Genomic DNA, 24236 nt, shown 5'->3' with positions numbered 1-24236 from the left:
ATATATATATATATATATATATATATATATATATATATATATATATATAGGTCCTGAGGAATGGCTTCTTAGAATAGTGTAATAAAGTCAAATGGGATCCTGCACCTTAATTATCATTATAAGTTCATTAAATGCTTACAGTTGATGGTTTGGAGCATTTTTTTTACAATGACAGAAGTACTGCCTTCAGCTTCACAGAAAATTACATTTTATCAGATCCTTTCACATTTTCTGATCATTCATTAGTGTTTTAAAGTTAAAGTTTACTCCTTTTTAAAAAAAAATAAATAAAAGGTCATAATTAAGAACAATGTCGGCAGTAATTAGCAGTTACAGCCAGAAGGTATACATGTTTTATGTTTTTGAACTGCAGGGTGTATCAAAGAGAATCATCCGATCTCAGAGTGCTGTAACTCTGCAGCCATTCACCGGTAACAATCGAAACAGGAAGCAGTCATTCCGGGCAGACATTCCCAAATTTAATTCCATTACAGTCTATTTCAAACTCCAATAATCTTCATCCCCCCCCTAACCCTTTGATCGCAGTTCCGATTGTGACCTGGACTTAATTTGAAGTGTTTGATTTTCCATTAAAAGCCTTACTTCCACTCCCTGTGTGCCAATCAGAATTGTAAATATGTCAAATCTTTAAGTGCATGAATTTGTTTTATTAGTTAGATTTTTCTATGTGAATATTTAATTGAGAGTATAAACTAAAAAAATATTTTGAAGTGATTATTTTTTATTTGCTTGCTTAAACAGGTGACCTGCTGTATATACTGATAGGCTACTGGAGGGGCCTGGGATTGACATTATCATAATGAATAAAATTATGAATGGCACTGTGCTGTCAGGTTGTGACCCAGTGTGCAACACCATCTGGAAAGTATCTGATTGCCAGTCATGCATTTTTCAGCATGGCAATGATCCCAAACACACTGCCAGAACAGTGAACACACAGTAGAGCACCATCATCATTTGTATCGATCTCTCGTTACAGGTGCTGTTTGTTTTGTATTAGTCTGTAGGTTTTATAGTTACAGCTCTCTGCTTCCCTCATGTTCCCTTCTCTAGCTTTAGGTGTTCCCGTTATGTTACTTCCTGTTTTATTTTGATAGTCTTTATCTCATGTGTTCGTTTTAGTTTTACTTTCCTCAGTCTCTCCAATTGTTTGCACCTGTGAGTTCCCCGCAGCTGTGTGTTATGTACCCTTGTTTCTGCTTGTTGTCGCTTTTACTGTGTTTGCTGTGTTGTTCTGTCGTCCCCTGTGGTTCCCGAGTTCCTGGTATTTCCCCCAGCGTTTCCTCTGCTTATCCACGGACTTGTTATTTAGTTGCCTGTTACGCCTACGATTAATGTTCATCTGTATTTTGATCCTAGCCAGCTCACGACTCTGCTCTGGGCGTCCTCGTTCACCATTAACCATGACAACTATCAGTCATGGACTGACCTTTTAAGAGCCCGGACCTCAACATTATTAAAGCAGTGTGGGATCGTCTTGACAGAGAAGTCAACAAAAAACAGCCAACATCCAAAGCTGACTAAGAGAGTTCCTAGGCGATGACTTTCAAGCTTATTAGAGTCGTACAAACTTTCTTTTGTTTTATATACTGTACTTCCATCTCTGTTTGCACATGTGCCTTTAGATTTCTCCATCTGTTTCTCATGTTCCTAGCAAAACCTAAGGAAATGTGGGTATTTTAACTTTTGCACATAGCCATAAACTAGGTTATTAAAATATGCAAACAGCAGATGCACAGACAGACATTTCAAAAATCACAAATCAGTCAGATGGGCTAACATTGCGAACACAGAAAGGAGCACAGTTCCTACTTCTTTATTTTTACTTTTTTGGAATCAGATTTGGCTTTAGGGTCAAAGCTGTTGAATTATCACCTCAGCGGTGAGTGAATCCTAAACTGAGAGGCTGTCGGCTAGGGGCCTGTTCCTGTAAATGCTCTCACTCTCTTGCAGTAGTGCCGTGTCATACTCCATACCAAGGAAACACAGGGGCAGTAATGCCAATACTGATGCCGATACTTTTAACCTGTAATGTAGGGGAGAGCTTTTCAGATTCTGAGCACATTTGACAAATAAATCACTGTGAGCTTTACTTTCCAAAATAATTAGCTAAATGTGCCTGTCTCTGAAGTACCTTGGGTCAAATGTGTGTTTTCCGCCTGTGTTTAAGGCAATAAAAAAATAGACATGACAGTCATTACAAAAAGGCTCAGACATTTTTCATCGTGCATGTTTAAAGTACAGTTTTTCATTCCCAACATTACAATTAATTTAACACAGTTCAGTAGGATACACGCTGAACTAAGAGGACAAGGTCAAAGTATCGACCATCTAGCACTAGTATCGATCTGATACCAATATCATCTATCTTACACCCCATGTTATTCAAAAACCTGACTGGGCATCGTGTAGTAGCTGGCAATTGTCTGACATTAAAACATTACTGGACAGCAGCCTTCACATGAACTATATATAATATAATATAATATAATATAATATAATATAATATAATATAATATCTTTGGGCTACAAGGAAGAAAAAAATGTTTTGCTGAGGTGTTTCCGGATCAGTTATAAAATATCACCCTCTATATTTGTCTGTGAGACCTCTATATTTATTTCCTGACTACCTTCTCGGTAAACACCCATCTCATCTCCGTATTTATATCCTCCCAGTGCACCTTTGGCATTACTCTTTATCTACACAATAATAAACTCTTACGTCTCCTTGTTACCTAATTATATGGTTGCTGTAAAACCCTACGGTCGACGCGCATAGCTGCATATCCCATGTGACGCATTCGGCTGATTATCAACATCATCATCAACGTTTTCACTTTGGCTCTGTCTCGGTAAATAAATGCTCTCCCCGTGATCCCATCTGGTCTCAAACCGCTCTCATCGCAGCTCGACTTATTAAAATAAAGATGAATGTTTCCGACTAATGAGATCATGAATAATTTCAGCTCAGTCAACAGGTGACCAAATTTGAAAGTTTGCTGCGAGGCACCCCGCGAGACAAACGCGCACAATGCCACAACAAGGGAAGCCAAATGTAAGGCCAGTGCTCCCGTTCACCCTCTCTCGCCTCTCCGGGTGACTGAGACAGGACTACAAGACGCAGACATATGCGCTCTGCTGCGGGCCTCGGCTTTAAGGGAGCGCGCTGTGCAATGTGCACCACCTGTGCGCTTACCGGCTGTAGCTACAGTCGCTACGACAGGCTCAGCGGAGGTCATTTGCATACTTTATGATTCCAGGTAAAAGGGGACAGCGATCATGAGAGACAGGCGGGGAATGAGAGAGAGAGAGATTGCAAAAGGCTTTCTGCGTCAGTCATAAGGGCTGCCAGTTAAAACTGCTCTTAATCCATCTGTAAGCCCCAAGATGTGCTGATGGGTGAAAGCCAAGCAACTTTGAGGTAGGTTACTACTTCTTCTTTCTGAGAGGGTGAGAGTTTGTTTTTCCTCTAACAGGACACGTGTTTTGTGATGCTGTCTTTCTGGTGTTCTTCTGCGGGTTTTTTTCTTTTTCTTTTTTTGTAGCTTGCTCTCTCTACTCCCGAGGCTAGCCCAGGCTCAGACTCTGGGAAGCCAAACACACTCCTCTCCTTTTTATTCCCCCTCCTGTCTTGCCTGCAGCGGATAAAACAGAGCGCCCAGAGAAGCGATTATCTTAGTGGGGAAAAAATAATAATAAACTCTTCTGGAGGCTGGCTACATTTAAAATGTCAATAAAGAGGGCTGAGTAGGATATAAGGGATTACAGTTTATACCTATTTGGGGGGTTTTGTTTTACATAATAACCAAATAACATGAAATACTTGCTGTTTAGTGTTTGGTGTCAGGGAACTTAAACGTCCTCATCCTACAGGTGGACAGATCGAATATCATAGTATCGATACCACCACTGCTATTGGTATTATATTGATCAATACTTTGTTTGTATACTCCAAGTTCAGTATGTAGCCCACTGAAATCATGGCACACTGCTCTCCGCTACATAAGCTGCTTTTATAAAGAAAAAGTATCGGTATTGGTATCAGCATACTGACCCTGCATTTATTCTGTATTGATGTCAGATTGATACCACAATTTGCAGGATGGCACAGCACTAGCGTAACAGCTGAGTTAAAAGGGAGTCAAAGTGAACTTTAACCCATGCTGAGCAACCTTACTCCCATGCTAATGATTTACTCAGTGCCAGGGCTGCTTCGACAGCCAGCGAGCTAAGTATAAGCAATGCCGCATAGCGTGCACCTTTGTACGTGTCTTAATGAGTCATTTAAGCGCCAGCGATTACTGTTTTTTAATTCATCAGTTTAATTTATATCTAATGAATGAGTAATCAGGGCCTGAAAATGACTGACAAGTTGATCCGAGTAGATGAGAGCTTAGAAGTATTACTTCCCTCTAACTAATTACATGTAATGACCGCTTTAATATCAGTAATAGCGTTCTGACTTATAATCAGTTTGACAGCTTAAGGTTTGTGTGAATAAAGGGAGTAATTGGTGCAAAAATCAGATGCAGGTTAAACAGGTGAACAAAAAATGTTTTGTCCAGCGTGCAGATCACAAGGACGTAAAAAAGTTTTCAGAAGAAGTTGTTAAAAGAAAACTTGATGTAAACTAGCACTGCAATCCCACTGATGCCATCAGCAAAACCCCTGATTAGGCTGATCATTTCAATTTAAGCCATCTGTGTTAGAAGGATACACTCAGTGCCTACTTTGCTCTCTAGTTTACAGTTTTAGAAATGACTTGATTTATTGTGGCACAGATTAAACAAGGTGCTGTAAACATTCCTGAGAGATTTGTGTTTATGTGGACAGATGTGAATCTCGTGCTCCGCCACAAATCTACCGGAGGTTTCTTTCTGGTAAAAGGAAGTTTTTCCTTCCCACTGTTGCCAAAGCGCTTGCTCATAGGGCGTTGTGTGATTAATAGGGCTCCTTTCCAATAATGTAGCGTCTTGACCTTGTGATAAAAGGCACCTTGAGGTGACTCGTCTTGTTATTTGGCGCTATATAAAAGACCAAAACACAAACATCTTCTGATGATGCAGAGCTGAGCTCTTTCTTTGAAGTGTGTGCTTTATTTATTCTCAGAAAATAGCTTGTCAAGCTAATTCTGCAACAGCATACTCATGTCAAACCATCTTCTAAAGCAAAGGCATAATGGGTAGATGTCCTTGTCAGCCTAGTAAGTAGATAGATGTGTAGTGCTTTTTCTTCTTCTCTTTATAATAGATTCTCTCTTTACAGTGTGCCGACTGTAGAGAGAAGTATTTCGTTTATTTAGTGCATCATACTGATATTATCTTATCCAGAGTGTTCCAGAAGGGCTCATTATTTACATCTGATGTTGAGTTCTTTTCCTAACATCTAACGCTGTGCTGCGTGTAAGAAGACCGACCTTGCTGCAGTTTTCAGAAGCTTATGTGTACAACTGTGAGCAGTGGGGTCAAGAATCTCTTTTAATACAGTCCAGTAGGGCTCTCTACTTACATTGCTGAGATTTCTATGTGTGGCTCTAAAAGAAAATTAAGATCCATTTTTGGGTCGCTTGGCAGAGCTGGCACAGGGACAGGCAGGAGACTTGCCTGAGGGAGAGCACAGGGAGGGGACTACTTGCTGGTGAGGTGCAGTGTTAGAGTGATAGCAATGCAAAGAGAAATGGCAGATTCTTGCAGCTTCATCACTTCGATCCTTGTGTCCTACAGCTGGATATAGGTTAACAGGTGAAGGCCAGATGGGTCTTCATCCTTGCATCCGCACGTTATGCCGTTTGTATTGGAAATATGCGGAAATATGTACTAGTTATTACAGCAGGCAGGACTAAAAGCAACAAAACTAAGGTTTTGGCATTTGCAGCTAGTGTTAATACATCAAGCCGATTGGGAAAAGGAAAGATGTATACATTTATACATCTGGCTAAACGTAATGCAGTCTGACATAGTAGTTCTCCGGAAGCTAAAGCAGCCACCTTGAAATTATTCCAAACTCTATCAAGGTTATAATGTTTTAAACAGTTTTATAGAGGTGTTAATTCCATTTTGCAAGATGTACTTGCAAGACGCTGTTAAATTGCGTTGCATTACAGAGAGAGGTAATATAAATGGGATGGCAGAAATGTTCGTCAGTGCAACACAAAACACCTGAACAGGAATACAAACGATAACCTCCAAAGCGTGCACAGAGTTTGATAATGTGCATTGATCTGACGAAGGTGTTTTGTTTTGTTAGTGTTTTGAAAGACAGTGAGATCATCAACCTTGAGCTAAAATGACCAAGACTGGAGACAAGCAGCTTGAGAGCCCAGGGTTTCTGTGACTCTCAAACTCACAATGCAACAAATGGAAGCCCTGCATTTAGCAGCGTTTTAAGGGGAGAAAAGAGGTTTTGGAGCATTCTGAGGATATGAATGGACCAAGGAGAAGTGGATTATGGAGTGGCTTTAAAAGTTTCTGTGGACATTTTAATGTTGTCTTTTACCGTGAAACTGGGTCTGAATCCATTGTAGTCGCCATGAATTCAAACTGCAGTTTTCTGTGAAGCAGGTAGAATAAAACGTTTCAGTCCTTTTATGGATGTTGAGTAAAAGTTGAGTGCACCTCAAGTGCAGAACTGTTGATAAAAGAAACCGTTTACCCAGGTTACTTTTTTGGGCGGGGGGAGACTGACGTTATGATGCTACTACATGTGATAATGCTTTCCTCAGCTATCAGTAATGTAGGTATTGCAGTATGATACCCACATTAACGAGATCACCACAATATAGCTATTCTGTCATACTCGATACAAAGCAATATCTGTCATGTCATTGCGCCTTAAAAAAACAGGAACCAGGTATTGTGTATGCATTCACTGCCAGCTGGGTCACTCTTTTAAATGTTACCCTCTTTCATCACGAGACGTTGTGACTGGCAAATCAAATTGTGTGGGAATTTATTGAGCTTGTGCATGATTTAAGAAAATCACAAGTGTATTGACAACTCCATCATAACAGCAAATAGTACAACATATTTTCTAGTGCTGTCAGCGTTAATCTCGTTAAAATGACGTTAACGCCATAGCCGCATTAACACGGCAAATCGGCGCTGACGCATTGACGAGCTAACTGAGCTAACTGCGCTAACGCATTGACGAGCTAACTGAGCTAACTGCGCTAACGCATTGACGAGCTAACTGAGCTAACTGCGCTAACGCGTTGATGCCGTGCAGCGATCCACGCTAACTCGCTAACGGAGATTTGCCGTGTTAATGCAGTTACGTCATTTTAACGAGATTAACGCTGACAGCGCCAGTATTTTCATATAACAAATAATAATTAAAAACAATGTGCTGCAAAATCTGAATCAAAGCAACACATGCATGTTCAAAATGTGTACGTGTAAAGACATACAAACAAAATCAGCCATATAGTTAGACATTCATTCCAAACTATACACTTCCATACACACAAACAGATTGAAACTATAGCTCATAATTAAGGGGAAGAGATGGAAATGGAAAGTAAAAATTTGGCTTTTTTTAAAAGTTCATGTTAGACATATTTTTTTTATTATCAGAAACTAATAAAAATATTCCATTAATTTATTTGGAATATATTTATTCATTTTTATTTTTATTTATCTTTCTTGACCTCACTGTCTCTGCCTTTACCTGCAACAATGCTTGTGATCAGTGTGTGAATAGGCAGTGCACGTAAGCTGTAAACAAATTTCCCTTTTGTGGGATGAATAAAGTTATCTCAATTTGAATGTTAGTTATTGATTTGGTATCGATACTATCAGTAGTTTGATCGTCCTCCCACCCTAATAAAAATGTGTTTTGAGGAGTTGTTTAAAACAAATCAACAAGCTCAGAGTGTGATCGCCTCTGGTTTCAAAATCAAAGCGCGGGACGGTTAGGAGATAGAGCGTCAGAGAGGTCTCAAAAGCTGTGAATATGAACAGAGGCCTGTCCTTGTGGAGCTTTATATGTTAATAATCCGATTTTCATAAGGGGGAATCTGCACCAACTGGAGACGAGCCATGGAGCACTGAGAGATCCAGGCGGGAGAAGATTAAAATGTACTAAATCAATACTTTCCCCCACTCTCAGTGTTTTGCATCACAAAGCTGTGATTATGAAGTCAGAGTTTTTTCTTCTATATTCAAATGTGATCCAAAATTGCAGGTGTCAGTTTTAAGGATCCTTTGAACACCTTTGATAAGCTTTAATTGAGTGCTCCCCTGTTATCTTGATATAGCGCTATCTCTTTGAACACCAGTGATTGGTGTATTGGTGTCTAATGGAGTAAAGCAGCACGATTGAGGCGACGTGCTTGTCGGTGTAGCAGCTGCACTTAATACAAATAGTACCTTTTCCCCAGACTTGCCTTCTCTGCTGTATGATTTCCCGCTGTAGCAAAGTTGTATGGAGCTTGCGATCGAGATACTTGGAGGGGAAAAAAGACGGATTGGACAAAGGAGCGCAGGGACCATTATACCCTTCACAAGGCTATGGCGACCCCCTTGTAACTGATGTTGCAGTCATTTGCTGCTGTCCTCTGCTCTCATGCTCTATGACAAATATCTGTTTTCTCTTTCCATCATCCTAAGGGCTGAAATAATGCACTTTGCTGTCCCTACTCCCCAAATGCCAGGCATGCATCAGCACTTATATCCTCTCAATATGCTCCTTTCTTTTTCTTCTTTTCCTTTTTTCCCCCAGCGCTGTATTCTTTCCCTTTTCTCTCATTCCTTGATTTTTTTTCTTGGGGCTTTCTTTGGAGCTAATGATACAGCGAAAAGCTGATGCCGGCGCCTGATGGCCGTAGTCTTGTGAAGACAAAAAAATAAAAAGAGAAAGAACTCATTTCAATTATTCTTTGTGCTCCAAGTCGTAGATTAAAATGATGATCTGGAAAACACTTCACTTGTATGGTTTTTGTTCTACGGAGAACTGTGTTCGCTGTGTTTCGCAACACTGCGGCTGCAATGCAAATCACAATCAGACTCCTCTCTTGTTACTTGTTATCTCTTCTTTAGATGTGGGATCGGAAGAGACTCCTTGAGCTCGGGCTTTTCCACAACGCTCACCCACACACGCCGTCTTTCACAGACAAATCTCTCTCTCTTTGTTTCTTTTTCCTAGTTACCAATGCAATTCACACACACAGATTTTTCTGACATATGGCTCAAGTCTATTCTGAGAGATGTTGTTTACCCTTCATGCCTGACGTGATTTCAGATTGGAGGTGGTGCCAAGCTGTCCTTCTCCTGCGTGCTACATATGAAGGCGAGGCTTGAAAGCTGGGCGAGACAAATCGACAGACCAATTACGAAAGCATTTGATGCACTCAAGTGCCCATGCGTGCTCTAGGCCTCCGTGTCATGACCGAGGTCATCGGGCGCTTGTAGAGGTCCGAAACGATCTCCTTAAAAATACACACGAACCGTGAAATATTGAGCAGCGCACTACAAGAAAAACTGCTTGCGTGTCTGATCGTAATCCATTTATCTCTGAACAATATGGATAGTTTGCCAGCAGCAGTAACGGCGTGATTCACTTAAATTGCCCTCTATAATAATATAACTTGGCATTGGTGGAAAAACTGAATTTAAGTGAGGAGATTCTGTGCTTCCTCTCACCAATATTCTCTAACTGATTATCGAATGGCCTTGAGCGCTCCCATTCTTTTGCCCATTAGAGCACTTATTTGGGCGTTTGGAAGGCCGCATCCATTTTCTCATGACGGTAAATAAAACATCCATGAAGTAGCATTAAATAATGTAGACGCATGTGGAGGAGATGGAACCTGTGCAGGAGGAGGAACTGGAGCGTTAACAGGTGGCACATTTGTCAGGACTACCCGTGGGCTAAAAGGCTCATCCGAATCCCTGCCTTCCTCACCTAGGGCAGGTGCCTGGGTCTTAAATGTCTTCACAGAACATGAGATGAAGTGCTCGGAAACATGTTTTGAGCACAGATGGGTAACATAACATGGGTGTTAAATATTAATACATTTCTCTGACTCAACACGTACAGATCTGTGTGTGTGCCTGTTGTTTAACTGGCAAATACGTGTTTGGAAAATGTCATTTCGGGCACAAGGATAGGAAATTTGCTTAGTTTTTGTATTTGGTGGTTTGGACTGCAAGAATACAAAACTAAACTAGGAGGTACTTGAAACTAAACAAGCGGGCAGAACAGGCTGCTGGTGAATGAGAGATATCGCGACAAGGAAGAAGTGAAAACAAGGGGCTTAAATACTCACAAGATCATCAAGACACAGCTGGGAAAGACGAGGCGCAGCTGAACAGAATCAACTAAGAAGCAAGAGGGAAGCAAAACTGGACACAAACACACTCAGAGCGTGAGACTACCAAAATAAAACAGAAAACACACATTGAATTTGACAAAGTAAGGTCAAAGTAAGCATGAAAAGGCAAAACTTGACTTAAATATTATATAACAGAAACACAGACTGGGCATGGGGGAACAGAGAGCCAGAAACATTTGAGAATAACAAAGAAAAATATGAATACAAAATGATTAAAACCTAAACAAAGCAAAGGTAATATTTACACTGAAAACTACAACAAGGTCAAATGGGAAACATTAAACAGAAAAATGAGTCAGAAAATGCAGGACAGCCGGGAGTCAACTGCTTAAGATTAAAACTGACACTGAAACGTTTAAAAGTTACATTTTCAAACAGTAAAAACGAAACCGAAATAACAAAGTCCACTCTGGCAACTAAACTGAAAGTAAACTGAAAACAAAAGAAATTCAAAATTAAATAATAAAAAAAGAAAACTACGTTGAAAATCCAAAACTATAGCTTTCGGGCATCAGGATACGTCTGTCTGCTGTCTTCTTTTTTTTGGATCACCCGTCACTACTTATTCTAGAGCAGGGGTGTCAAACATAAGGTCCACGGGCCAGAATCGCCCTGCCAATCAGCCCAAAGGACACCTTTGGAAAATGTGAAGAATGACATAAATTTTAGACATTTAGCTGCATTTTCACAAGTCCTATGCAGTTAAAGCAGTATTTCATTGCCATGTACAAAACAACAACAACAAAAAAATCTGAGATGCTGAAATTGCTCTTCTGTCCTTATATTAAAATATCTCAGGTGTTAGTTAACGTTTAGTTAACGTTCAGTCGTCCGGGCTTCTTAACATCAAAGCGGACGTCACAGGGTCCACAGTGCAAAATGACTTTGACGTCCCAGTCCTAGAGTGTTGGTCGGGTTTTACTCACACGTAACAGATTTGTACTCGAACTGTGCTCAAAGTCAAGGTCACATTTGTGGATTTACAGGCGATTTATAGGCAGTTAACTTGGATGGATTGCGGTCCTGATAAGATGTTGGATCGCTGCCATTCTGGTTTCTTGGTTCTTTTGTTGTGTTTTTAAGTATCTTACCCACATATTTTCCCCATGTTTTCGACATCTGGTCATCTTCATCACTGCTTGTCTTATCTTGATTACCCATTTCTTAAACTGTGTGCCCCAGAGTTCATTCAGTTTCACCTGTAAAGTTCTGTTTTTTTACTATCCTACCTTTCCACTCGTGGCCTGTCAGTCCACCTGTTTGCTTATCGCCTGTGTTCATCGCTCATGCAAACAGTCACACCAGCGTGATGGAGCAAGTTTGTCATCAACACCTGCAGAAAGTTTTGCATATGGGCCCTTACCTTTTGTAACTATGATACTGTAGGTGTATAAGTATTAAATATGTTTGCATTTAAGAAAAATGCAGAATAAATAAATTATTAATATATTATGGAAAAATGTTACATGTTTATTTCATGTATTGTTTGTAAATGTTTACAGATGATGTATGACTTCATCAGTAAAGTTGTCACATTATGCAGTGTGCTCTCTAACAGAAAATCATGTATGTGTGAGTCCTCCGCTGTTTTCTTTTAATATATTATAAATGTTTATGTTAAATGTGTGCGTGCCCAGCTGCTGCGGTTATATGTGTAGTCAAATTGACCATTCTTACATTAATTGCTCGCATAAAAACTGTAAATTGATGTAGAAACGCAGGCTAATGCCCGTACGTAGGAATCCGTAGGCATATGTTACACCTGAGCATGTGCCTTTTCTTTGAACGCATGAAACTAAGCGGACTGATTCGGATGCCACGACGAGCAGATAAATTAACTGTAGTCAGTGGGAGGACTGTCAGCTGTGGAGTTTTTAATAAAGGTCATACTTGATGTAGCAGTGTAAAAATGACACAGCAGACCTATTTGTTTATTATCTGTGTAATCAGGGGTGAGTAGATAGTAAAATATGTAATAAATATTTTATGGCAGTCTTTGGTCCACATGAAAAGTGATGCAGTTGCCCATGTATTTTTCCCCCCTGACTTTTATTGTTCTCTGGTCACTAAAGAGACTGATTAATAGACAGGGAATTTGCACAAGTGTAGTCAATGAGGCAAAGACTAGAGTCTACGTTCCTCCTTTAAAGGCAAAACAACAGCAAAAAAAGAGATTTTGCTTTGATATACTTGTTTAATAAGCAGTATATATAAAACACCCTCACGGTCCTTAATAAAGACTCTTTGACTGCTAGACCCGAACTGCGTAACCTCCACGAGCTGAGCCCCCATCCTGAGATGTGCTGAGTGTAGGTGATAATAATTCTTAGAACAGGTGCTGCACCATAAGCCCCAAGGCCTGGGGAAGTGAATGATTAGTGGCACTCCCCCAAGATGCATTGCTCTTCTGTATTAAAACCAAACTCTGCCTTTTATTCCCTCCAGGGTTTATTAAGTGGGCCAGTTGCCATAGCGACGCTTTGGCAGGATATTGCCAGGATAAGCCGTAATGGGTCTCCTGACGCAGTTCACTCTGCTCCTGTGGAAGAACTTCACTCTACGGAAGAGACAAAAGGTACACTTCTGTGCACTAACACCACCACCACCACCGCTTTGCAAATCAACCTATATCTGCTAAAATTGGTCAGCAATGGAGAGAAAATGAGGATGTGGTCCCAGGGTTGTGTTATCAAGGGCGACTAAGTTATTCATGGGAAGGAAAGGTAATAGGAGGGATTTACTAGGAAAATTGTCTACTATAGAAGTAAGCCCCTTTAACTCTCCCCTTAGAGAACAAGAACAATCTTACCTTAATGCCGACCAATTCAAAGTGTCACCTTCAATTTTTGGTGATCCATCTCCTGTGCATGTTATGTCACATTGGCTGGATTTTACTTCTAACAAAGCCAGTCTTTGGCCCAGTGGAAATGAATAGGGAGTTACAAATGTTAAACACTTTGTTTGAAGGGCAAATTTTCTTTCTGTTCTCCAACGAACGACCTGACCACTGTTACCCATAAAGAGTAGTGTCATTACAGTTTACGAAAACATGACCACACAATTAAAGGTTATTCATTTTCACTTTTCAAGCAATACGCCAAATTTTCTTTCTCATATCTCTGCTGCCCTCGGATTTAAGTACAGAAGGGAACTACTATCACTGACTACAGTTCAGCTGACATTTTTGCTGTTTTCATTCCTTCACTGACTGACACGTCCACCGCTTCACCTTAAGCTGTTAGGTTTTTTAGGTGTTGTGCATTCATGAGCATTTTCAGCACTTTAAGTGCTCATAAAGGGACTCAACTTAACATCAGATGTTTTCAGCAATTACACCTCGTCTGATTTCACCTGCTTTTGCTTCTTATGTTAAGTCAGCACTTCAAGCTTGTTATCAAGTTATGATAACAACAAGTGTGGCCAGCTGTAATGTCACTATAGAGACACTATAGAGACCAATTCCAATTTCCAATTATTTTCCAAGTGTGTCATGCCAATAAGAATTTGCCACTATAACAAAGCAAAATCTACTTTTCTTAAATGCTAAATATTCTTTTCAAATTAAAAAAAGTTATGAAACTTAAACTTTAACTGTTACAGGACTTAAACTGTAAAGTTACAGGATCTTCTCTCATTGAAACAACTCAGTCAATCAATCAAATCTTTATTTCAAACATTTATGTAACAAGTGCTCATACACATTAAAAAAAACCCCACATAAATGCCAAGTCGAAGACGAACAACAAAATATTGACCATTTCCTGTTTGAGAGGGACGAGGAGGACGCAAATGCTGTTTCCTACCCCTATCTGGCTCATCTTATATATCTGTTTTGTTTTGGCACTTACCACACAAGACACTTTATCCATTTCAAGAGTTAGCAGCTGAATTTTTCTTGAAAATTGTGCACACTTCTCTTGAAGCATTTCTAATTTAAGTAAAAATAATAAAGCTTTAGATTTATAAGAAACAATATCAGAATTCTTTTCATATGAATGCGAGCCTAGTAAATGTATTTCATTCAGAAAACTTTTTCAAACAATTGTCCCTTGCTCGCGTACGTGGGCGGACATAATTGCCTGCCGTATCACCCGCACTGACCAGCAGTTCACATGCTGCGGGAAGATAACAGTTGCAGCGGCATTCCAAGGGCCTCGACCGGTTGTCAAGGAATCTTGTAAGCCTTGTTAGAGGCAGATATTGCTGCTGTAGAAAGCTGCAATGTGTTTGATTTATACCCTCGCAGTCGCATCCGCCCACTTGTTTTGTTGGGGGTTCGAGCGCAGCGGTGTGCCTGTTACCTGAGCAGAACAAACGACATCTTCAGACATTTCATCAAAGTTCGTACTTTCTTGGAATAACTCAAGGCAAAGTCATTTGCAATTTTACAACTTTATTTCTGGGAAACGTTCCTCCCTTGTTAATTTTACAAACCAGCAGAAAGAACAGTGTGGGCTCTTTTTGTAACAGGGAGAAATATGCAACTACTTTTCCTCAATAATATGTAAGAGGACAGCAGCGGTTTTGTGCATGGGATGTAGGATATTTGGCCAATGTCAACATGAAATATTGTTATTAGACAAAACCAGTGGGAGTTAGCAAGGACAATGGTGCTTCTGGAGGGCTTGTGGAGGTTAATGACCAATTATATGAATGCCTCACCAAGCATTTTAAGATTTTATAACAGGCATGAAACTGATTTTATGGTCCAGCATTCCACATAATTTCATAGGAGAAGATTATCTATTCACAAAGACTCTAGTGTCCGATGGCAAATGCCTGGGGAGCCAGACATTGAGAAAGTCCCCCATGATCTGTGTTCCCTCTCCCGGCCTTTTCTTTGGCATACATTATGATAATTCACCCTCTCAGCAGAGCTACATCCTCACTGGCACATAGACTAGAAGGAATTAAAGGTCTACATTTTAAATTCTATCTAGTTTCTTTGAAATATATGCAACGTGATTTTCTGCAGTTTTATTCATTGACAAATTCTACAACTGAAGATTCACTATATCCATAAATGCCAAGTGAACTAAATGAAATGTGCTCAGACTCACTTATAAGGTCTCCATGGTGCCACGGCAAAGCAAGCAATATATATTATTGCATTTTCTTCACCTCTGCCTGCTCTGCGCTTTAATCATGAAGATAATAACGGATGTCTTCACTTATTATCTGGATGTGCTGTCAAATACAAAGTCCGAACATTTTGCAGAAGCGCTAATAGGGGGGAGTTTGCTGACTGAGGCTCTCCAGCCGTTTGCTCTAAGCTGGTTACTTTAACAGAAACGCTGGGAGTGCATGAAGATTGGGAGTTGGTGAGTGATGAATGTAACAAGGGCCATGCAAACCCCAGCTGGCAGGAAGTTGGCACTTACAAGTCAAGGAAGAATGAGCTGAAGTTTTAACAGTTCGATTTTTATATATGCTGTGTAATTATTTGTGGAGAAGCATATTAACTCTGCTGAAACCACTTCATAGCAGGCTTTGTGTTAGAGCGTGTGTTACCCTCACTTGACACGTAAAGAAACGTTCACATTGACAGCACTGTAAGAGTTACCGTGTAGGTGAGTTTGGTAAAGGTGTAAGCTTGAACCTGTAATAACTATAATAAAAAAAGACTAGGTACTGATCAGACACGATATTAAAACCACTGAGAAGTGAAATGAATGACACTCATTATTTTGTTCCAGTGGCACCTGTGAAAGGGTGGGCTGCATTAGGTAGCAAGTGAGTAGGCTTGTTCTTGAAGTTTATGCGTTAGAAGCAGAAACAGGTGGTTGAATCATCTGTAAAACACTAAAACAGCTTCTTGGCTCTCTGGTTAGTGCGTACAAAAAGAGGTGCAATGAACAACCAGCAAACCCATGAGGGTTTATTGATGCATGTAGGGAGCAAAGGCTGTGCTGTGCAGCTACTATAGCACAAACCTTAAAGCTGGCTATGATGGAGCCATGTCAGAAAACACAGACACATATGCATGTCCCTGTGCACTTCTGATAGTAGCTACAATGGAGAGCAATGGAAGCAGGCATGTTTTTTAAGCAGGGAGGGGTTGGCGAGTGGCTGCTAGCAGAGGCAATGCAGTTCAGTGCAGTCAGTTTTCTGCTGAAAAACATTAGGCCATGATGGTTTTAATGTTGTGGCCGACTGGTGTATGTATTATACTAAGTTAAAATGAAAAGCTGTCGTGTCACATGGGGCACTTTCCTGCTAGCAGGCATAAAGTGGTTGTATTAAAGTAAGAAAGTGGTTGACATTCTTCATCCAGGAGAGGATTGAGTGGGCAAGGCGATGATAAGGAGTGAGTGATAGCTTCAGCTTGGGGAGTCACAAGCAGAGACTCCTCTCTCAATCTTATGCTTAGTATCTACATTGTAAATATACTGGGAGATGAAAAGTCTCACCTATTCAGGGCATGAAGTTATTTTCTGTCAATCTTTAATGGTTCTTGACTCAGAAATCAGCATTATTGGCTTTGCAGAAAATATATGTATATATAGCAATAGACATGTACGTCTTTGAATAATAATTTCAAATTGTAAACAACTCGGTAGCTTTGAAGTTTTAATTAATATAACCAGTGTTTTTTCTGCAGAACACCGCCAACACCTGCTGCTAGTCACTGGCATTAGGGTGTTTTTATGATTGAGTTAGACAGCTGGTGCCCTTAGTCTACAGCTCAAACTCCAATTAGCTAAGCTTGACATATAGATTGGAAATAGAGAAACAATTAAATTCAATTTTCAATTCAATTTTATTTATATAGCACCAAATCACAACAAAAGTCACCTCAAGGTGCTTCATAGATACAGAGAAAAACCCAACATTCATATGACCCCCTATGAGCAAGCACTTTGGCGACAGTGGGAAGGAAAAACTCCCTTTTAACAGGAAGAAACCTCCGGCAGAACCAGGCTCAGGGAGGGGCGTGGCCATCTGCTGCGACCGGTTGGGGTGAGAGAAGGAAGACAGGATAAAAGACATGCTGTGGAAGAGAGACAGAGGTTTATATCAGATATGATTCAATGCAGAGAGGTCTATTAACACATAGTGAGTGAGAAAGGTGACTGGAAAGGAAAAACTCAATGCATCATGGGAATCCCCGGCAGCCTACGTCTATTGCAGCATAACTAAGGGAGGATTCAGGGTCACCTGGTCCAGCCCTAACTATATGCTTTAGCAAAAAGGAAAGTTTTAAGCCTAATCTTAAAAGTAGAGATAGTGTCTGTCTCCCGAATCCAAACTGGAAGCTGGTTCCACAGAAGAGGGGCCTGAAAACTGAAGGCTCTCCCTCCCATTCTACTTTTAAATACTCTAGGAACAACAAGTAGGCCTGCAGAGCGAGAGCGAAGTGCTCTGATAGGGTGATATGGTACTACAAGGTCATTAAGATAAGATGGAGCCTGATTATTTAAGACCTTGTATGTGAGGAGCAGGATTTTGAATTCAATTCTGGATTTAACAGGAAGCCAATGAAGGGAAGCCAAAAGAGGAGAAATATGCTCTCTCTTTCTAGTCCCTGTCAGTACTCTTGCTGCAGCATTTGGATTAGCTGAAGGCTTTTCAGTGAGTTTTTAGGACATCCTGATAATAATGAATTACAGTAGTCCAGCCTGGAAGTAATAAATGCATGAACTAGTTTTTCAGCATCATTCTGAGACAGGATATTTCTAATTTTAGAGATGTTGCGCAAATGGAAGAAAGCAGTCTTACATATTTGTTTAATATGTGCATTGAAGGACATGTCCTGGTCAAAAATGACTCCAAGGTTCCTCACAGTGTTACTGGAGGCCAAGGTAATGCCATCCAGAGTAAGAATCTGCTTAGATACCATATTTCTAAGATTTTCAGGGCCGAGTACAATAACCTCAGTTTTATCTGAATTAAGAAGCAGAAAGTTAGCGGCCATCCTCGTCTTTATGTCTTTAAGACATTCCTGCAGTTTAACTAATTGGTGTGTGTTATCTGGCTTCATGGACAGATAGAGATGGGTGTCATCTGCATAGCAGTGAAAATGTATGCTATGGCAATACATGTCTATGTTTAAACTGTGACAAAACTATCAATAAAAATTACAGTGTCAAAAAAAAGAAAATGTATGCTATGTCTTCTAATGATACTGCCTAAGGGAAGCATGTATAATGTAAACAGAATTGGTCCTAGCACTGAACCCTGTGGAACTCCATAATTAACCTCAGTGTGTGAAGAGGACTCTCCATTTACATGCACAAATTGGAGTCTATTAGATAGATATGATACAAACCACTGCAGTGCAGTACCTGTAATACCTACAGCGTGTTCTAATCGCTCTAATAGGATATTATGGTCGACAGTATCGAATGCTGCACTGAGGTCTAGCAGGACAAGCACAGAGATGAGTCCACTGTCAGAGGCCATAAGAAGATCATTTGTAACCTTCACTAAAGCTGTTTCTGTGCTGTGATGAGCTCTGAAACCTGACTGAAACTCTTCAAATAAACCATTCCTCTGCAGATGATCAGTTAGCTGTTTGACAACTACTCTTTCAAGGATTTTTGATATGAAAGGAAGGTTGGAGATTGACCTATAATTAGCTAAGACTGCTGGGTCTAGAGATGGCTTTTTGAGTAAAGGTTTAACTACAGCCAGCTTGAAGGCCTGTGGTACATAGCCGATTATTAGAGATAGGTTGATCATATTCAAGATCGAAGAATTAATTAATGGCAGGACTTCTTTGAGCAGTTTTGCAGGAATGGGGTCTAAAAGACACGTTGATGGTTTGGAGGAAGTAATTATTGAAGTTAACTCAGAAAGATCAATTAGAGAAAAAGAGTCTAACTTAACATCAATGGTACTAAGAGTAGCTGTAGATAATATTACATCTGTGGGATGATTACTGGTAATTTTTTCTCTAATGATAAAAATTTTATTTGTGAAGAAGTTCATGAAGTCATTACTAGTTAACGTTAAAGGGATGGTTGGCTCAAAAGAGCTCTGACTTTTTGTCAGCCTGGCTACAGTGCTGAAGAGAAACCTGGGGTTGTTCTTATTTTCTTCAATCAGTGATGAATAGTAAGATGTTCTGGCTTTGCGGAGGGCTTTCTTATAAAGCAGCAAACTATTTCTCCAGGCTAAATGATGATCTTCTAAACTTGTGACACGCCATTTCCTCTCCAGCTTACGAGTCATCTGCTTTAGGGTACGTGTTTTAGAATTATACCACGGAGTCAGGTACTTCTGATTTGAGACCTTAGTTTTCACAGGAGCTACAGTATCCAGAGTCGTACGTAGTGAGGAGGTGAAATTATTAACAAGATAATCGACCTCTGTTGGGGTAGCGTTCAGATAGCTGCTCTGCTCTATGTTGGTACAGGGCATTGAAGATGATAACAGTGGGTGGATTATATTCTTAAACTTAGTTACAGCGCTTTCAGAAAGACATCTAGTGTGATAAAGTCTACTCTCCACTGCTGTGTAATCAATTACTGTAAATGTAAATGTTATCAGGAAATGATCAGACAGGAGAGGGTTTTCAGGAAACACTGTTAAATGTTCAGTTTCTATGCCATATGTTAAAACAAGATCTAGAGTGTGATTAAAGTGGTGGGTGGGTTCTTTTACAGTTTGAGAGAAGCGAATTGAGTCTAATAACAGATTAAATGCCATGTTGAGGCTGTCATTTTTAGCATCTACATGGATGTTAAAATCACCCACAATAATTATTTTATCTGAGCTGAGCACTAAATCAGATAAAAAGTCTGAGAAATCAGACAGAAACTCTGTGTAAAGCCCAGGTGGACGATAGATGATAACAAGTAAGGCTGGTTTCTGAGTTTCACAGCTGGGGTGGACGAGGCTAAGCATCAGGCTTTCAAATGAATTAAAAGTATGTCTTGGTCTTTCCTTAATTAATAGGCTGGTGTGAAAAATTGCTGCCACAAACGCCCCCCTCGGCCTGTGCTTTGAGATTTCTGGTAGTTAGAACCACTCGGGGGTGTTGATTCATTTAAACTAACATAATCATCCTGCTGCAACCAGGTTTATGTAATGCAGAGTAAATTGATTTGTTGATCAATTATTAAGTCATGTACTAACAGAGACTTGGAGGAGAGAGACCTAATATTTAACAGCTACCTTGATTCTGTCCAGAGGTAATAAAATAAGCTGGTATCTCATTAATTTAATCCATACCAAACCAGGGGTAAAAAAAAAGTTTGTATTTTAAGCTTTATTGTCTTGCTAAGCTAAGCTAACCTGCTATAGGTAAGCTAATATACTTGCTAAGCTAAGCTAACCTGCTATAGGTAAGCTAATATACTTGCTAAGCTAAGCTAACCTGCTATAGGTAAGCTAATATACTTGCTAAGCTAAGCTAACCTGCTATAGTTAAGTTAATATACTTGCTAAGCTAAGCTAACCTGCTATAGGTAAGCTAATATACTTGCTAAGCAAGCAAAGAAATCAGTAGATTTAGACACGCTATCATTCACAGCAAATTAATCAAATGAAAATACCTTTTCCTTTGTGTAGGTGCGACTGGTCATTGAAATACTGTGGCCTCTGTTTCTCTTCTTCATACTGGTGGGGGTGCGGACCACTACGCAACCAATTTACAAAGGCCAATGTAAGTACAAGCCTAGTTGCAATAATACATTTTGTTTTGTGAATCCATTAACAACTTTTAACTCGTCAACTTTTTGCAGATTTTGGACAAGAAAAAAGAAATGTCATGAACACGGTAAGATTAATAAGTATTCATCTCTATTCCTTTCAAAGGTCACTACCCTAATAAAGCCATGCCATCAGCTGGTGTGATTCCCTGGATTCAGGGTATGGTGTGCAACCTTGAAAATCCCTGTTTGCCTTATCCAACTCCAGGAGAGACACCAGGCCAAGTCAATAACTTCGACAACTCCATGTATGTACTGGGATGTTCTTTTTCTGTCTTTTAGGAATTTATAAACGAGGCATGATTACGAAGTTTTGGGAATGGGCCACTAAAAATCTAAAGCTCAGCTGATTTGGCTGATATTCTGTTCAAGATCATCTTCTCGTGCACCTCTGGACAGTTTTCTGCACAGCAACTATTTTTAGATAATTCAATCACTCCGTAAATGTCCCACATTTTGAATTTGCACACGTTAGCATACTAGCATATGTCGCAGTTTTACCGTCTCATCCTGGGGGACAATTTCACAAGACACTACCACGTAGATGTCAAAAAATGATGTGCATTCTTCATGTCTCTTAGCGTGATGCACTGCGCTTAGATTAGAAACTGTTGATATTGATATTTTTAAGAACATTTAGAGTAAATGTTTGTTTTTTCTCTTTTCAATTCACCAGAATTTCTGGGATGTTGATAGAGCTGCAGACTTCCCTAGTGGACAAATCTATTCTCAGCAGGGCCCAGCTGCTAGCAAATGGTGTTGACCAGTGGGCTTCAATTTTGTCACAGCCTAACTCCGCTAATGGTAAGTTCAGTGGTACCGCTAATGGTCATTTGATTATTGAAATCTTGATGAGCTATATCAAAAACCTATTTTGAAGCCATTATCAGGAAATACTGCAGAAACTGGTGACGAGCGACAAGGTCAAGGGGTGCATTTTTCTTTTTAGGCATCAGAGTTTTGCTGGTACTGACTAATGCTTCAAAATATAATTGATATAATAAATAATCAGCATCAGCAACAATCACTCTGCTTTGCCTTTGTTAAGTACTCTCCATCAAGAAAAGTATCCCCTTCATGAGGATGACAAGTTGGAGGATTTGTTATTCCCCTTTATCCCTCAAAAACAATGGCGTGTGATTATTTATGATGCAATTTGCCATCCAGACTGACAGATCGTTTGTCTTGATAAGTTGCTGCTTTGCATTAGGCTCATTTAGCCTGATGATATTCAGATTTTCATACAGCACCTAATTTGCAAAAAGGCAAAGCGGGGGTGGGCGGGTGAGGGGGGAGCGAGGTTTCTGCTGTTCAACAAACGGCTCGTGGGCCATTTGCATTTAGGGGTCGCTGGCTTGTAATATACAAGATTAAATCCATCAGAGATCTAAGCCGGGGTGTAATTAATGGGACTCGCTGTCTGAGGCGGGAGCACAAAAGGTCACTAACAAGAATGGGGAATGGAGTACTATCAAAACACTACGCTAGCAAAGGTGATTGTGTTGTCCTCCTCTTTGTTTCTTTCTTTTTTTAAGCCACGGGTTGATTAAAAACACTCCGGTGGTCTCCTCAATCAGAAAGCCAACGGTGTTCGGGAAGAGCGCGGAGCATGTTCTGCTTCCTCGTAATCTAACCCTGTCAGTCCCTCCTGATGCCCCTGTAGTGATGGGGGAGCATAATAATATGTGCTCAGCGGGAGACGCGAGGCCTTGTATAAGGTTAGCTTCGTGTATCAAAGTGTGTAATTATTTCCAGTTATTTTCACCAAACATTCATACTAATTGAACCCTGAATGGCCCGGCACAAGTGACTTCCTCCCTTTCCTCTCCCATCCAGATAATTGACTGACTTGCCTGTAGTACAAATACAAAAGTGATCATTTAATTACATTATGTCCCCCTCCCTCACCCCCCCTCCACCCCCGGCCCTCCGCGTCAGTCGCAAATGTTGGAGGCCCAGCAAGCAGAGAGTGCATGCTGAATAGTATGGTGTTGTTAGCAGGATCCCTGCTACGGTGACTGTCAGCGTGCAGCGAGGACTGGTTTAGAAACGTCCTCTTTTTTAAATGCTATCTGTTGGCTGCTAATCAGGAGAAAATGGCTGGTTAACAATCTGGTACATGTTTAGCAACAAATTGTCTCCCCTCACACACTCGTGCAGCTCAAGTGTTCACCCCCTACTTGTGCCAGTGAAGGATTTAATTGCAACTGTCATCTCATTTAAACTGAAATTTATCAGGCTGTAATGCCACTCAAAGCAACAGGCATAACAAAACCAAATCAGAGTCTTCGCTCCTGCTTTTCCACTTTGTTCTGAGACCTGCACACATAGAGATACACAGGAGGTTTTCTTATTTTTATAGATTTAATGTTGTAGTGTAACATTTTCCTCACTGGCTGCACTGCAGTGATTTTGAAGACAGAGACTTAAGCTTTAACCTTGTCCTTTCAACAACAGAATAAATCCTCTGGTGCTTTGTGTGGACTGACCTTCCGTGGTGAAAGGGCTGCTACCCTGTTAGGTTTGGCTCTCCTTCATGTTTGGCATTGGTGTCCATTAGGGCAAATGGCACACTCGGCGCACAGATTTCTGCATGCATTCCCATTTGTTTAGAGTAGTATAGAAACCAAACACAGAACGGAGGCAGAGACATACAGCCTGTTGGCTGCAGAATATCTGCAGTGCAGATGGTGAGCGAGGAGGACTCATAGCCAAAGCTATCAAAACAAGGCTTGTGTCAAAAAGGAGCCAATCAAATGTTGATGCATATAAAACAGCAGCTTTTTAAAAAAGTAACACTAACTCTATATTTCTCTTTAAACTCATCCAGTCATCCTGAGGAATATTCTACGAGACAATGAAACTTTCTCCACACATCTGAAACAAGATTTATCGGTGCCAACAGCGGTGGCTGAAAGCCTCATGAATGCCCGGATTCAGATCAATCCAGTAAGTATCGCTACCAGCACGGTGGTAGTGTGTTAAGAATCCCAGCTAATTAGGAATATGGGACAACAGCTTTTTTGTGTAAATAGAGGAATTTAGATTTTACTAAAAAAGTTCAAAACAGCAAATGCGCTGCAAGCGCTGCACTCGGAAAGATGAGGGTGAAACAGCAGGTGGCGCTCCTTCTGACATCGTAATCAAAGTGTTCTCAAGTTTTTGTTTGACAAAATGTAATTTAAAGCCGGCTGCAGTAGAAATCACAGTTGTCTGCAAATGTTCTTCGT

At 40.3% G+C, this 24236-nt stretch overlaps 1 protein-coding gene across 1 annotated transcript in view; it reads left to right on the top strand.

Annotated features, from left to right (window-relative positions):
* Nucleotides 1-3379: 3379 nt before the first annotated feature.
* LOC146715018 (phospholipid-transporting ATPase ABCA1) overlaps nt 3380-24236 on the top strand; it is a 189536-nt gene continuing 168679 nt past the window's right edge. Inside the window, exons 1-6 of the mRNA XM_085451370.1 lie at nt 3380-3442; nt 12797-12926; nt 20867-20960; nt 21113-21254; nt 21683-21810; nt 23837-23955. Of these exons, the coding sequence (XP_085307496.1) occupies nt 12861-12926; nt 20867-20960; nt 21113-21254; nt 21683-21810; nt 23837-23955 (549 nt within the window). The 5' untranslated portion in view covers nt 3380-3442; nt 12797-12860. The remainder of the gene's footprint in view (nt 3443-12796; nt 12927-20866; nt 20961-21112; nt 21255-21682; nt 21811-23836; nt 23956-24236) is intronic.

The sequence above is a fragment of the Copadichromis virginalis genome, linkage group LG3 (assembly GCF_057382275.1).
Source record: "Copadichromis virginalis isolate Kocher_CV1m ecotype Utaka linkage group LG3, C_Virginalis_male_GT1.1, whole genome shotgun sequence".
NCBI classification, from domain to species: domain Eukaryota; kingdom Metazoa; phylum Chordata; class Actinopteri; order Cichliformes; family Cichlidae; genus Copadichromis; species Copadichromis virginalis.
This window is presented reverse-complemented; position numbering and strand designations above follow the sequence as displayed.